General features: G+C 33.7%; 1 protein-coding gene across 3 annotated transcripts in view; it reads left to right on the top strand.

Moving 5' to 3' along the window:
* The window catches only part of AIMP1 (aminoacyl tRNA synthetase complex interacting multifunctional protein 1), a 52,735-nt gene that overhangs the window by 6,204 nt on the left and 30,210 nt on the right, over positions 1-16,321 (top strand). For all 3 annotated transcript variants that reach the window (XM_074228745.1, XM_074228746.1, XM_074228747.1), the window contains 2 exons: positions 7,037-7,170; positions 13,554-13,667. In XM_074228745.1, the coding sequence (XP_074084846.1) occupies positions 7,037-7,170; positions 13,554-13,667 (248 nt within the window). The remainder of the gene's footprint in view (positions 1-7,036; positions 7,171-13,553; positions 13,668-16,321) is intronic.

The following is a 16,321-nucleotide window of genomic DNA, read 5'->3' as shown; positions in this document are numbered from 1 at the left end:
TTCTTTGATAAAGATGGTTCACTCACCTTTCGCTGGTAGCTACTCCTGGCTCATGATCATTTTAAAATGGTGAAGACCTACAAATATCCATCTGTTCCTATGGTACATTCCTGTTTCACACTGCCCTTTTGATGTATTTTTTACAGTAAATAAAATGGAGCTGGAGCTGATTCCGTCTTAAAGGTTACAGACCCAGAATTTCTGGATCTCTTAGTGAGGAAATTCTCTTTACCATCAGTAACTATGTAACTCTTTCTGTCTTGATTGCATGACTTCCAAGAGTCATACAACTAATATAGATTACTGACTCTGTGATACCCCCCATCATTTCACATTTCTAACTTCTGTTTTATATTTCATTAGTTAAATGAAATATTTAGTTAAATCTTAGTTAAGTATTTAAGTATGATGGTCTGCATAATTATAAAAATTTAATAATTGTTCATCATATGACTTGTTGCAAAAAAATTTCCCTGTATTAAGTTTTCTTCCAACATGTATAAATATGTTGTGCACCATGTGCTTCTTCTTTTTCGAGTTTTATACCTTACCATATGTTTCCTTTTTTCCATTTTGCTTTGCCAGTAACCTCTAAAATGTTCTTTGAAGGCAATTTATTGGGTCTTATATTACCTTCAAACTTTTATTCCACAGCATTATCACTGCATTACTTATTAGACTGTTGTTGATAATAAATCATCAGAATTCTTTCTTTTTCTTCCCACTTGCCTTCCTCTCTCCCTTCCTTTTTTTTCCTTCCTTCTCTCCCTGTTTCCTTCTTCCCTTTCTCCGCTCTCTCCTCCTCTTCCTTCTTTTCTTCCTTTGGAATAGGTGTATCTAGATTTAGTAAGGTAAAAATTTGGTACATTAGGTGTCATAATTTTGTGCTTAGTAAATCTGGAATAGACTCTCCGCTTGACTGGAATTTTTGAGAACTCGGAAAAGCAGTATTATAAAAATTAGGGTGTGTACAATATCTTATACCAAAAACTGAACAATAAATGGCATGTGATTTGTGATTTGGACAAGTGGTATGGATATGTGATTTGAATATTAAAAATCATGCCATAAATTTAAAAAAAATAGATCATATATTTGACTAAGGATTGAACAGTTTAACTAAACAGGGAATAAAGGCAATCACAAATGATAAAATAGAAAATTTTAATTAAACTTAACAGCCACCATTTCCAGATCATTAGCTCTCTAATTATCATCCTCAATCTCTAATCCCTCTCTCACCAGAACTTTGGATTTTTTCTGTGGATCCACTCTAGGCTATCATAGGTATATTGTTGCATGATCTTTTTTTTATTATTAGTATTTTAATTTTTCCCTAGCTTCATATAGGTAGTCTTCAGCATTCATTTTTTAAAAATTTTGAGTTTCAGTTTTTTCCTCTTCCCCTCTCATTCCCCTTTCCCCAAGTTGGCAAGCAATCTGATATAGGTTATATATGTGAAATCATGTAAATTTATTTTCACATTGGTCATGTTTAAAAGAAGAGACAAAACAAGAGGGAAAGTCACAGAAAAAATTTTAAAAAATGAAAATCTAACCATTGATGAGCATTCAGATTCCATAGTTCTTTTTCTAGTTACGAATGGCATTTTCCCTCATGAATTTCTTGGAATTGTCTTACATCTCTGTATTGCTAAGAAGAACTACCACAGTTGATCATGGAATAAGGTTGCTATTACTGGGTACAATGTTTTCCTGGTTCTGTTCACTTCAGTCAGCATAAGTTCATGTCAGTCTTACCATGTTTTTTTCTGAAACTGCTTGCTCATCATTTTTTATAGCACAGTATCACTCTATTGCATTCATATTCCACGACTCTTTTAGCCATTTCCCAAGTATTGGGTATCCCCTCAATTTCCAATTCTTGCCTCCACAAAAAGTGTTGTAATAGTATTTTTATACATGTGGATCCTTTTCCCTTTTTTATAATCTCTTTGGAACATGAAATAACATTTGTGGGTCAAAGGATATGTGCAGTTTGATTACCCTCATCCCAGTTTTTGCACATTTCCAACATTTATCATTTTCTTTTTTTTTTTTTTTTGTCATATTCCCCTTTACCCTCCTACTTTCTTGAAGGGTAAGATAAATTTCTAAATCCAACTGACTGTGTTATGCCATTTCTGAGTCAAATCCCATGACACTAAGTTTCAAAAAATGTTCACCATCACCACTCCCTGTCATTTCACTCTACTGTGATAGGTCTTTTGTGCCTCTTCATGTCATGTAATTTACTCTATTCTGCCTTCCCCCTTTTCTCTCAGAACAACCCTGTGGTGTTTTTTTTAGGTTTTTCTGTTTTTTGTTTTGCAAGGCAAATGGGGTTAAGTGGCTTGCCCAAGGCCACACAGCTAGGTAATTATTAAGTGTCTGAGACCAGATTTGAACCCAGGTACTCCTGACTCCAGGGCTTTATCTACTACACCACCTAGCTGCCCCTAAACCCTGTGTTTTTTAACACCTTAATTTTTTTTTCATTATTTCAAAAATCAGCTTATACCCACACCCTCTGACTATGTATACTTCTCCTTTTCACTGCTCTAATGGAAATGCTATTCTCAAGAGCTACAAGTATTATCTTCCCATATAGGGATGTAAACAGTTTAGCCTTATTGCATATCATGGTTTTTTCTTTCCCTGTTTACCTTTTTCTGCTTCTCTTATGTCTTGTATTTGAAGGTCAAACTTTCTAGTCAGCTCTGGAGTTTTCATTAGGAAAGTTTGAAAGTCCCCTATTTCATTGAATGTCCATCTTTTACGAATGTGGAAGACTTTGCTCAGTTTTGCTGGGTTAGTGGATTCTTGGTTGTAATTCAAGATCCTTTGCCTTTCAGAATATCATAGTCCAAGCCCTCTAATCCTTTAATGCAGAAGCAGCTAAATCCTGTGTAATCCTGACTTGACTCCTTGATATTTGAATTGTTTATGTCAGTATTTTCTCCATGAATTTGGCTGTGATTTTGGGATCTCTTTCAGGAGGTGATCAGTGGATTCTTTGAGTGACTCTCTTACTCTGATTCTAGGTTATCAGGACAGTTTTCGTTGTTAGTTTCTTAAAAGATATTGTCCAGGATCTTTTTATTTTTGATTCTTTTAATCATGGCTTTAAAGTAGTCCATTAATTTTTAGATTATCTCCCCTGAAACTGTTTTTTAGGTCAATTTTTCCCAATGAAATATTTTGCATCTTCTCTGGCCTGTGCTCTGGTCTGTGAATGACCACAAGCACTGCCCTCTGCCCTGGGCCTGGGTCCCTGCTCCTCTGTGGTGTTATGGGGGTCTGGACTGGGTCCTGGATCTGAATGTGTATAAAGCAACTGAGTCCTTCCCCAGGAATAGGGAAGAGACCTCTGGAGTTTCCCCCAACCCCCTTACCGTTGGTGGGCTAAGTACTCTGAAAGCAATTGCTCAGCAGCTCCTGGCTCTGCAGGATTGCTTCGGGTCCTGGACCTAGTCTGTGCTAAGGTCTGGTTGACCTGGACTCCATGCTCACTCTGGTGTGGCAGTTTTCCCACTGACCTTCCAAGTTGTCCTTGGTGATCCCTGGGTTGGGAGGTCTAGAAATTCTTACCACTGCCACAGACCCTGGTGCTATCAGGGATGGAGGTGCCCTGGGCTGTTCCTGAATGACTCAAGCTCTTTCTGGAAATATGGCTCCAGCTATGCAGTGGCCCCATCTGACACAGATGGAACAGACCCTTCCTGCAGATCTTCAAGTTGGCTTGGGTTGGACAATTGTTTTACTTGGTCTTGACTTCTGCCACTCTAGAGTTTGATTAGAGTCATAATTTTAAGCTATTTAGAGCATTCTGGAAGAGAGCTTCTGGGAATTCCTGCCTCTAAGCTGTCATCTTGGCTCTGCCCTCCTTTTTTGTTCATGTTTTAAAGCAAAACTTTACTCCTGAGGTACAGGGAGCAGTCCCAAAACTTTGGCATTTTGGGTCAGGGGCCTTCTGTACTGGGCCTTTGGCCTGGCAGTTTACCCACTACACTAGGATGACCCAGCCTAGTTGTGCTTGTTCAATAAGTCTAATTGAGGATTCTGTTGCTCCAGAATTCTGTAAGGGTATTTCAACTTCCTGACTTCTCCCTCTAATTTTGGCTCTATCCCTGACTGTTGCCATCTTCCTGGGAACTCAGTCTCCTTTGTCTCTTTACTACCATTCTCAACTATTTCTTCTCCATTCTCATTACTGGCCCTGACTTCCTTTAAATTCCAACTAAAAGCACACCTTCTATAGGAAGCCTTCCCCTATTCTTCTTTATTCCCTATGTTAATTATTTCTTATTTAACATGGATATAGATTTTTTTTATAATATGTTTGTTTGCTGATTATCTCCCCCCATTAGATTATAAGTTTCTAGAGGACCAGACTCTTACTACACAGTGTCTGACAAGTAGACATTAACAAATGTGTATTGACTAATTGATCTGTTCATATAAGTATATCTTTTAAGGACTTTATTATGATCTTAGTTTTTTTTAGAAAAACTTTTAAGATTGTATTTTGCTTCACTAATCCAAAAAAATGTTTTTAAAAAGTCAACAAAAAATAAGCACAACAATGACCTTATTAGATTATCTCTCTTTCCTTAAATGGTGTAATTAAAGATGTTTGTGAAACTAGACCTATTATCTCCCTAGAAGTATATGAGGCAGTTTTTAAAATTCAGGTGCTGATTTCATGGACAGCCCTTTTAACTAGCTGTCTGTTCATTCCTATTCATAATACATTTCCAGATGAGTTTTAAATTTCCAATACTTAAGCTAGGAATCTAAGTCAATAAAATACTTAAATTCAACTGTGGCTTCTTGTTTTCTCTCCATTGATGTTAATTTTTGCAAAACATCCCTTTCTAGGTTGATCAGTAAAGGGAAACAAAGAAAGGAGATGAATCTGTTAACTTTTTTCTTCTAAAATCAAAATGCAAAGCTAATTTGCATGTTTTCTAGTTTTGTGCAAAACTTCGTCTTTTTCCTTTTTTGGGCTAGGTAAGGATTAGGGTTTGCTTTTCTTCACTTCCAATTTTCTTGAGGTTCCAAAAGAAATGGAAAATTAAATCAGTTATATTTATTATTGAGTGTTGATTTTTCTACTAAGTACTTTAGGATAAAACAGTATTATACAAAATTTGATGAACTTCTATTTTTGACTCACTATTTCCAAAGAGATTCTTAGAATTAATGATGCAGCTTTCTGCTAACTGATCTGAATCTTGCCTTGTTACTGAGACTTGTTTTGTGATTTTTCAGAATCATCAGCTTGTTCCTTGGAGTTATACTTTATAAACATTAAATTTCTCATTTATGTTTAAGAAAAGTTTTAGTAAAAGACAAATTGAATTATTTTGAATATCTTACAAAATGTCTAATTAGCAGAATAATTATGAATGCAATTCTTAAGCAGTAATTTTGAGGAAATGAATATAGCTTGTACTACTGCTTTGGACAATCAAATTATTTTCAGATTATTTAAGTGATTTATTTTAAAATTGATAGTTTTGTTAGTCAGCTTTCAAATTATGTCAAAGGTTAGAGATTAGACTTGGCTTTCACTTTTTTCCATAATTTGTTATTTGTTAGAAAATAAATGGGGCGGGGGAAAGTCTGATAAACACCCAGCACATTTTATGATCTTAGGAGTTTTACTTAGCCTAGAAAACTTGATTGTTAGAGGGAAAATTAGGGTGCTAGCAGAAAATGTTGCTTCCCATTCTTTTTTAATGAGCATTCCCTTTAAGCAAAATGGAATTTAGTGATAATATAGCAGTTAAAAATTTTAAAGAGTAGCCTAATTTATCATTGTGACTTAGCCAAAATGAGAAAATTGAGTAGCCCCATTTGAAAAACTCATCATAGTTATTTTGGAGTTCATTTGAGAGTTATTCATTTCTACATAATCAGCCGAGGCTTTTAAAAAAATGTATAATTTGAATATCAAGGGAATTTTTATTAGTTAACTCTAATTCAGTTAATTTTTCTTTCACACATGAATTTGGAAAAATATAAAGTTCAGAGTTAATATTTTAAATTGTTAAATGCAGTACTGAAAAATTAGTTTTTATGTAGTATGAGATTAAAATAGCATCTGTTATTCCTCCATTGAACTTTACTAAATGCTTTCTACTAACCTTATTCCTTCTGATTCCTATATTTTATATTTATTTATATTTCCTAATACCATTATGAACCATTTTCATTAATGGGTTTTATCCCATCAGAGCTCTGATACCTTTAAGGTTCTAGTTCCTCTTCCCTAAGCAACATGCCTAAGCTTTGGGCATTTCTTTGTAGACATTTGAAGCCATAGATTTTATAAATTTATGAAATGTTAAACATGTATTTTTAATTTGGAAAAGAAATATAATTTGTAAAATACATGTATTTCATCACTATCCAGAATATTTTTGCCATTTCTTTTTTCTTTATGTTGCTTTCCTGGGCAAGTATATTTCTCAAAATATTTTATTTAACTGATTAACTTAGTGTACAGTGTCAGGATCACTTAATGTATAAAAGTGATGTTTAAAAGGAAATTGATTTTCTGATTGTATGTATACTAGCAAACTTTTTTTTTAAACAAATGATTCAGCTAGAAAACAGTATAGGGATGGTTGATTTTTCCCTCCCTATTTATCATTTATCAAAATATGTTTCAAAATGGGATAACCATGGGACATTGATAGTTAGAGTGCTGGCCTAGAGTCAATATTTTCCTCCCTATTTAAGAACACTTAGAATATTATCATTTTTAAAATTTCCCCCAAACAAGCACACAACATAAAATGGAGTCATAGAGCATGTTTTGTCAAAGTGTAAAAAAATTATTTTTACCACATGAAATCTTCCAAAACTTAGCCTAATTGTGTTTGCTTTTTCACAGGAGAAGGACTTTTCTATTTTTTGATCACTTATTGTTGCATGTTCTGTGAGACTTTAATAGTTGTTTCTCCACGCCTGATTTCAGAAATTATATTAAACTAATCAAATTTATCTGTTCTTCTTTTTCCTTCAGGATTTTTTTCCATTCCTGGATAAAGATGGCAGCCAATAAAGCAATTCTGAATAGACTGGAACAAAAGGGTGCAGAGGCTGATCAAGTTATTGAATACCTTAAGCAACAAGTTGCCCTACTAAAGGAGAAAGCAAGTAAGGAAATACAAATTTGCTTAGAGGTGTTCAGAATCAAAATTCTGTAGTAAAATCCATATATTGATAAAGGGGGGAAAATCTCATTATGAATAAGTAGCTTCTTAAAAATGACATAATGACATGAAAAGTTTCCCCCAAATATTTTAATTGTATTTTGTAATGGTATTCAAGACTGAATAATGGCTAAGAGATATGTATTGCTTGCAAAACCAATCGAAACTACACTTAGTGAATATTACTAGGTATATCGTGAAAATATTTAGCCTTCAAAGGTACCAAGATTTAAAGTTGCTTGATTTTCAGATGATAAGAGTGTGGATAGGTTTTGAGATAGGGCGTAGGGTTGAGCAAGAGTAGTTATCTGTCCTTCATTGTATGTGGAAATGGCTACATAAAGTGATATTTAAAGTAAAGAAAAAATGTTTTGATTTATTATTAAATAGTATTTATCTGCTTTAAGTAAAGAATGTTTCCTCATTGACAGTATTCTTCACGTGCTAAGTCCAGAAATAATACCATATTAATAAAAAGCAATGTATCAAGGTGGATAAAGTGCTAATGATGGAGTCAGGAAGATCTACATTCAAGTCCTTTCTTTCACACTTTTTATCATGCAACCATGACCAGTCTACACTATATGTTTCTTTTAGGTGAATTTTCAAAATTTTATTTTCATCCATATGAACATGCATGTTTACAAGTTACAAAATTTCCTTCCACCCTCCCCTCAGCAGGGAGCAGTCAGTTTAACATTTACATGTATATTTTGATAAACATGTTTAGAAATTAGTAATTTTCTGTATGAGGAGTTAGGATTACAAGAAAGAGATACAGAAGAGATAATTTTCATAAAGTGTTCATTAGATTCAGAAGGGTTGCTTTTTGTGTATGTTTTGTTGTTTTGTTTTTCTTCCTCTGGATGGAGATGATATAATCCATAGCCAGACAGATACAGTAGTCCTAGCTCTCTGGACTGCTGATAGGAGCTGCTGCCATCAAGGTTGTTCCTCTCATAATGTTGTTGATGTGTGACACTGCATGTTTCCTTTCAGATTAAATGGCAGTTTAAGGTTCTTTTTCTACCACAACCCAAAAATTTTACTAAGGTTTATACATTCATGGAATATTTACAAATTCTATTATTTTTGTTGAAGTGCTTTGTGTCATGTGAATTTTTTTCTATTTTTACATAGTTTGACTTCAGTTTCTTCTCTGGAAGGTTTTCCCAAACCTATGCTAACATACACACACATACGCACACACCACTTAAAGCCTTTTTAAGTAATTTTAAAAATTATATATTTGAATTCCTTCCCCCATCTGAAGTTCTCATCTGAAAAGATTAACATTGTTATCCATTAAACTGTTAATCTATAAATAATTCTTTAATGATAACATGATTTAATTAATGGTGCTCCTGTGTTCTCTCAATATAATTTTCTTTGTCTTTTTTTTTGTCAACCATTTTTCTGTCCATGTTTGACATCTCATGACCCCATTGGGGGTTTTCTTGGCAAAGATACCAGAGTGTTTTGCCATTTCCTTCTGCTGCTCATTTAACTAAGATGAATAGGATTAAATGATTTACTTGGGGGGCGGGCTAGGTGGTGCAGTGGATAAAGCACTAGCCCTGGAGTCAGGAGTACCTGGGTTCAAATCCTGTCTCAGACACTTAATAATTACCTAGCTGTGTGGCCTTGGGCAAGCCACTTAACCCCATTTGCAGATTTGATCCCAGGAATTTGAGTCTACCTCACTCCAGACCCAACACTTTATCCACTGTGGTACTGTGGCATCTAGTAACCCCTAGCTTTCTGGCCCTAGCTAAAAAAAAAAAAAAAAAAAAACAACCCTAAAAGAACAAAGTAACTGTATTGCTTTTTAATGTTAATGAGTATCACATCATTTTTAAAAATCTGAGATTGAGAACAGGAGTGTACCAAAGACTCCCAACTCACTCTAAAATTCTGTCATTGTGTTTTAAAAGCGTGTATGATTTCATAAGTGTTGATTTTTCTTCCCCTTAGAGATCATAGGGCTCTCTTTACTTTTTGGGAGTGGCAGTGTGGTATGGAGATACAGTCAGACTCCTAAACAAGTATTAGTAACAAAAACCTTGAAGCACCATAAATTAAGTCATTGGTGTGGTGGAGTCAAAATGTCAGGATAGAGGCAGGGAATTACCTGAGCTCTCCCAAATTCCTCTCCAGACACCCTCAAAATAATGTCCCAAAACAAATTCTAGAACTGCAAAACCCACAAAAGAACCCAACCCAAGACTGCTTAGAAAGTCGGTAGAAAAACTTTTTTCTTACTGGGGTGAGAGTGATCTATAAAACAGGTCCAGGTAAGATAATTTATTAATTATTGGTCTACCTAAAAGTCATGATCAGACAAAGAAACAAAACAATATCTTGTAGGAACTGATTTTATCCTAGCAGAAGATAAAATAACCCTTGAAAGAATCTATCGATCACCCTAGAAAGAGAACCCCAAAATAAAATCTCCCAAGGAATTTTGAAGTCAAATTTTGGAATTCTCAACTAAAGGAGAAAGTACTTTAAAGAGCCAAAAAGAAGCAATTTAAATACAGGGAGCCACAGTCAGGATTACAAAGGACTTGTCAGCTTCAGCATTAAAAGACTATTGGACCTGGGATATGATGTTCCTAAAGGCGAAGGAGCTTGGATTATAACCAAGAATCATCTGCCCTACTAAATTCAGCAAATTCTTGCAGGGGAAAGATGTATTTTCAATGAAATTCAAACTTAATTTAAAAAAATGAATAGAAAATTTGAATTTCAAATACAAGACTCAAGAGATACGTAAGAAGGTAAATGGAAAAGGGGGGAAAAATCTTAGTAAGACTACATTTTCTACATTCCTATATGAGAAGACAATATTTGGAACTTCTAAGAATTGTATTTCTCTTAAGACAGTCAAAAGTCTCCAGTGGGGTGGGGTGGGGGATAGGCAGCTAGAAATTGACTGTGATGTGATCAAACTTCTGACTCTTAAGGGTTGTGATTCTGTTGGAACAGTTGGAAGGATTGTACTTGAAAAGAGCACCCTTTTTTTCAGGAATAAAGTGATTATGATGTAAGGATGCTTATGGCTTGAGAAATGTACTTCCATCAAGACAGAAGAAAGGAATCTACTTTGAAAGAAGGCGTTAGTGCAAGACAGCTATAAAACAATTAGAACATGGGGGGGAAGGGAGATTATGTTAAGAGAGTAAGGCAAGGCATAAGAGGATAAAAGCACCACATGAAGAGGCACAAAGAACCTAATATAGTAGAAGGAAAGAAGGGAGGATATGAGCACTGAGTAAACCTTACTCTCAACAGATTTGGATGAAAGAGAGAATGACTCACATTCCCAATTGGATTTAGAAATTTATCCTCCCCCACAGGAAAGCTTGGGGGAGGGGGGGGAGGGAGAATGGAGTTATAAAAGGAAGGGAGGGAAAAAAACATTAAAAAGAGAAAGGGAAAAAAGGGAAGAGGATTGATTAAAAGGGAGTGCAGATTCAGGGAGGCAGCAGTAAATAAAATATTGAGGGGATAGGAGAGAGAAAATTACAAACATGGAGAAGAGATGGATAGAAATAAAGACATCATAATTATAACTGAATGTGAATGGGATGAACTCTCCTATATATGGAAGCAGATTGAAGAGTGGATTAAAAATCATAATCCTGCAATTAGGAGAGCAAGGAAAAGAATGTCTATTAGATCTATTGAATGGAGAGAAGTTTGTAACCAAAGAAGCGATAGATAACTTGAATAATTTCAACTACATTAAATTAAAAAGGATTTGCACAAATAAAACTAGTGAAACCAACATTAGAAGGAATGCAGAAAGATTGTAATTTTCACAGCTAGTATTTCTGATAAAGGACTCATTTCTAAAATATATAAAGAGCTGAGTCAATTAAAACTATGTATAATCATATGAAAACCTTCAATTCATTATTGACTAGAGACTCAAGCTTTCAAAAGGATGGATGTTGAAAACTCTTTGAATGTAGTTAGAAAATAAGTTAGAAAAAAAAGAAAAGCAATTAACCTGGAAGATAGATTCAGGGGAAAATAATTTAACCCATAAGAGCTTTCTCATTATAGCAGTTAAAAGGAATATACATTGTCAAAGGGTGACCTGGATGTGAGTTGACTGTGATTAAATATTTTCCAAAAAAATAAAAGGATGAAAGGAGATATTTACCAGGAAACAGAAAAGATAGAGGCAGAATGGGATAAATTATTTCACAAGAGTTTTTTTTTCAATGGAGAGGAAGATGAAGGTTGATGGGTAACACTTAAACTATACTTTCATCAAAATTGTCTCAGGAATGGCAAACTCAGTTGGGGATAAAAATCCCCTACAGGAAAGTAGAGAAGAATGGAGGAGGCAGTGGTCACAAGCAAATAAATTTGGATAGGAATTAGAGTCAAAGAAGAGAGAAAGATAAATGGGGGGGGGGGGGATAGAATGGAGGGAAATACACAGAAATCATAACTGAAATAATTTTTACAGCAAGTTTCTCCCATAAAGGCCTCATTTCTCAAATATTTAGAGGATATTAATATGTATAAAATATATATTTATAAAATTATAAGTCATTTCCCAATTAATAAATAATCAACTTATATAAGTAGGCAGTTTTCAGATGGAGAAATCAAGTCTATCTGGTCATAAGAACAAATGTTCTAAATCACTATTGATTAGAGAAATGCACATTAAAACAACTCTGAAGTACTCCCTCACACCTACCAGGTTGGCTAATGTGACAGAAAATGAAAATAATTGTTGGAGGAGAGGTGGAAAAAGTTGAGACAGTAAATTACTTTTGATGACATTGTGAACTGATCCAAACATTCTGGAAAACAATGTGAAATTGTATCCAAATGTCTGATATAAAACTATGTACATACTCTTTGACTCAGCAGATCTGAATCCCAAAGAAATTTTTAAAAAAAGTTAAAGAACTTAAGAAAAATAGTTGTTGCTCAATCATTTCTGTCGTATCTGACTCCATTTGGGATTTTCTTGGCAAAAATACTTCTATGCTTTGCTATTTCCTTCTCCAAATCATTTTACAGATGAGAAAACTTGAGAAAAAAAGGTTAAGGGATTTGTACAGGGCAGATTTAAACTCATTTAAGTTTTATGACTTCAAGCCTAATACTCTATCTGCTGTGCCATCTAGCTCCTCCCTTCCCCTAATAAAATATTTATAACAGCTCTTTTTTGTGGTGGCAAAGAATTGGAAATTGAAGAGATGCCCTTGTGATATATGGTTGTGCTTTAAGAAATGACAAGGGGAATGCTTTCAAATAAATCTAGAAAGATTTATTTGAATTGATGCTAAGTGAAGTTAGCATAGCAGAACCAAGTACACTATTCAAGTGAAGAGTATACAAGATAATAATATATAATGATCAACTGAAAAATTTTGATACTCTGAGCAGGATAACTCCTAAGGACTTTTGATAAAAATGCCATCTTCCTCCAGAGAAAGACAGATGGAATCTGACTGCAGATAGAAAGATAATATTTTTTAACTTTCTTTTTCTCTTTTTTAAAAAAATTAATTTTTGATCTGTTTTCTTTTATAATATAACTAATATGGAAATATATTTTGCATGACTATACTTCTATAAATTATATTAGATAACTTTCCAAAACAGGGAAGGATTAGGAGAGAGAGGAAGAGAATTTGGAAGATCCAAACATTTTTTTAAGTGAACACTAAAAAATTATTTTTCATATTATTGGGAAAAATATATTTCTTTAAAAGTCATTGATACCTAATTGGGAAATATCTTTAACAATAACTTAGTGTTATGCGATTTACAAACGAAAGGAGTGTCTTAGGAAATACAAATTTGGTTCCCTTGGTGTAATAACAACTCCCCCAGTTAAGGTGCTAGCCAAGGAAAAGTTGTTGTTTCCGTATTAGGCTTCATGTTGAAAGTATTATGTCATTTAATTTTTTAAATGTAATGTCCATTTAATACCTGCTTCTCTTAAATAGTTTTTTGTGTTCTCTCCCTTTTTCTACTCCTAGGAAAATATGGTGCTGCTCTGTTGCCTTCTGGTAGCAACAAAGGGGAAAATGAGTAATTATGATTTCTATTTCAGCCAATTTAGAGAAGTCAGGGTAATGACTTATAAATAAAATATTTTTTCTACTATATCTTTAACATAATTTTTTTATCAGTCATTTAATTTTTTTAAGCAATGTTAGTAGAAAGCTATAGGTCAGTCATTTATTCAGGTTTTATTCTGTTTCCTTTAGGTGTATTATTTCTTAAATTGTTTAACAAAATGAAATTTTTAAAAATTCGCATGAACCTGACTGAATTTATCAATTTTAGTTTTACAGGCAACTCTCAGAGAAGAGAAGAAACTTCGTGTTGAAAATGCTAAACTGAAGAAAGAAATTGAAGGACTTAAACAGGAGCTCATCCAGGCAGAAATTTGCAATGGAGGTGATTAAAGTAGAAAAATGAAAATTTTTGACCAGCCTCCTTCTGTTCCCATTTCACGTTTACCATGTTGTTTAATTCTTAGAATTTAATTTTATGGGGCGGCTATGTGGCGCAGTGGATAGAGCACCAGCCCTGGAGTCAGGAGTACCTGAGTTCAAATCCTGCCTCAGACACTTAACAATTACCTAGCTGTGTGGCCTTGGGCAAGCCACTTAACCCTATTGCCTTGCAAAAAAAAAAAACCTTAAAAAAAGAATTTAATTTTATTATTTCTAATACTTATAATTTTAATCAAATTATAATAGAAATTTCAAGGTGGAATTGTCATTCCAAATAAACTGAAAATGTTTCTGATATGACTAGAATAACATTAGGCATTTCCTCAGGACAGATTCAAAACAGGTCCAAATGAATTATTTACATTTAAGCATCATTAGATACTTAATGTTAGTTTTGGGATCCAGATATAAGATTTCAGTTTTAAATGTTGCCTGTTAAATTTTTTCCCCTTTGCCACAGATAAATACTCAAATGTTTAATTTTCAGGCTTTCTCTTTGTTTAAATAGTATAAAAAGAGCAAATTTTTAATTTAAATTGTTCCATTAATTTAGTTAATATACAGTAGTAAAAGATAAAAAAAAACATGATCAAAAGAAATATTCTTTCAAGAGTATTCAGCCCCAGACTGAATAGTAGTTTCAATTTTGACCCCATTTCATTCCTTGAGGGGATTGATTACTTTTCTGTTTTGCACAAATTATAAGGAAGTTATATTAAGTTGCAGTTAAAGGTACTTTAAGAACCTCAAAATGTGCTATTTTGAATATCAAAGTTTTTTTTCATAGGTTTATAGCATAGAAGGAACTTAAGGAGTATGAATTTCTACCCGTTGCTGCTTGTCTGATGCTTTTGTATTACACCTCCTTTATTTCAGTTTACTCATGGAGTGTGAAATTGTGAACAAGATTTAATTGTTTAATTTATTCTGTTTTTTACTTAAAAAGAAACTGAGTCTGGAGAGCTGTGTCCTGCCCTAAGTTGTGAAGTTTAATTAAATACTGTAAGTTTTATTGTCTCCATTTTATAGTGAGGAAACTTGAGAATAAGAGGTCAGTGAATTGTAAAAGTTTATACATGTAAGCATCAAAAGCCATCTTTGAATCCATGTTTCTTACAACTTCAAGTCCATTATCCCTTCTGTCATAACCCTAAATGCTATGCTGCTTCCCTTAAATCTAGAGCTTATACTCAAACAACCTAGCCTTTTTTTTTTATTTTAAAGATTTTATTTATTTTGAGTTTTACAATTATCCCCCTAATCTTACTCTCCCCCCCCCCCCCCGAAGGCAATTTGCCAGTCTTTACATTGTTTCCATGGTATTCATTGATCCAAATTGAATGTGATGAGAAATCAGATCAGGAAGAAACATAAAGTATAAGAGATAGCAAGATCAGACAATAAGATATCAAGTTTTTTCCCCTAAATTAAAGGTAATAGTCCTTGGTCTTTGTTCAAACTCCACAGTTCTTTCTTGGGATACAGATGGTATTCTCCATTGCAGACAGCCCCAAATTGTCCCTGATTGCTGCACTGATGGAAGGAGTGAGTCCATCAAGGTTGATCATCACCCCCATGTTGCTGTTAGGGTATACAATGTTTTTCTGGTTCTGCTCATCTCACTCAGCATCAGTTCATGCAAATCCCTTCAGGCTTCCCTGAATTCCCATCCCTCCTGGTTTCTAATAGAACAGTAGTGTTCCAAGTCATGGAGTTTATTCTAGACTCCTGGCTTTTCTGTTTCCAGAATTACATTTATCTTTGAAGTTTATTATCTCCAAGGAATTTAAAATAACTGAAATAAAAGATATGAAAAGAATTTGCCTTAAAAACCTTCTACAAAATTATTAATTCCCATGCTGTAGGCAAATCTGATGAATTTGAAAGCCTTTTATTATACTGTACAGAAATGAATACACTGTTGTGGGTCATAAAAATACATGTCATACTTGTTATACTTGTTTATGAATATGAACTGGAACAAAATAGAGCTGTTTTCCAGGTCCAAAGAATTGTAAACCCATTTTTATATTTTTTGTTTTTCTAAATTGGTTGGATTTTAAAAAATTTAATATTTGAAATTTTTTGCACATTGTATTGGTAATTTGGATTTCAGTTTAAAAGTATTCATAGCAAGCATTGCAGAATTTTTCTCTGCCATAAACTGATATCCTCAGATCCTCTTAGAATAAATTAACAGGTAGGAAGTAAAATAAATTCTCTCTGGTTTTATACAATTACTAAATACAGTATTATAGAAAAAATGGTATAAATTATATTTAAATATGTAATATTACCCAAGTAGTTGACTGTATTTACCACATAGAAATGTCTTGGTTAATATACTTATTAAATTGAATGACTAAAAAAGTATAATCGTTTCCTCTGACACCATCTTAGTTATCCTTTCCTACATTTCCCATACTGGGAAGTTGAATAGCATAGTCACAGAGCTTTGAACCTTAGAATTGGTAAGCTTGACTTTGTTTCCTGCTTCACATTTACTTGTTATATGATTCATTGAAAGTTTCAGATTCCTTGTCTTTTAAAATTAAAGAAATAATTCTTCCACATCCTACCTCACAAGGCTGTTAA

This window comes from Macrotis lagotis, chromosome 3, assembly GCF_037893015.1.
Source record: "Macrotis lagotis isolate mMagLag1 chromosome 3, bilby.v1.9.chrom.fasta, whole genome shotgun sequence".
Lineage (NCBI taxonomy): Eukaryota > Metazoa > Chordata > Mammalia > Peramelemorphia > Peramelidae > Macrotis > Macrotis lagotis.
The sequence above is the reverse complement of the archived record's forward strand: the minus strand, read 5'-3'. Positions and strand labels throughout refer to the sequence as shown.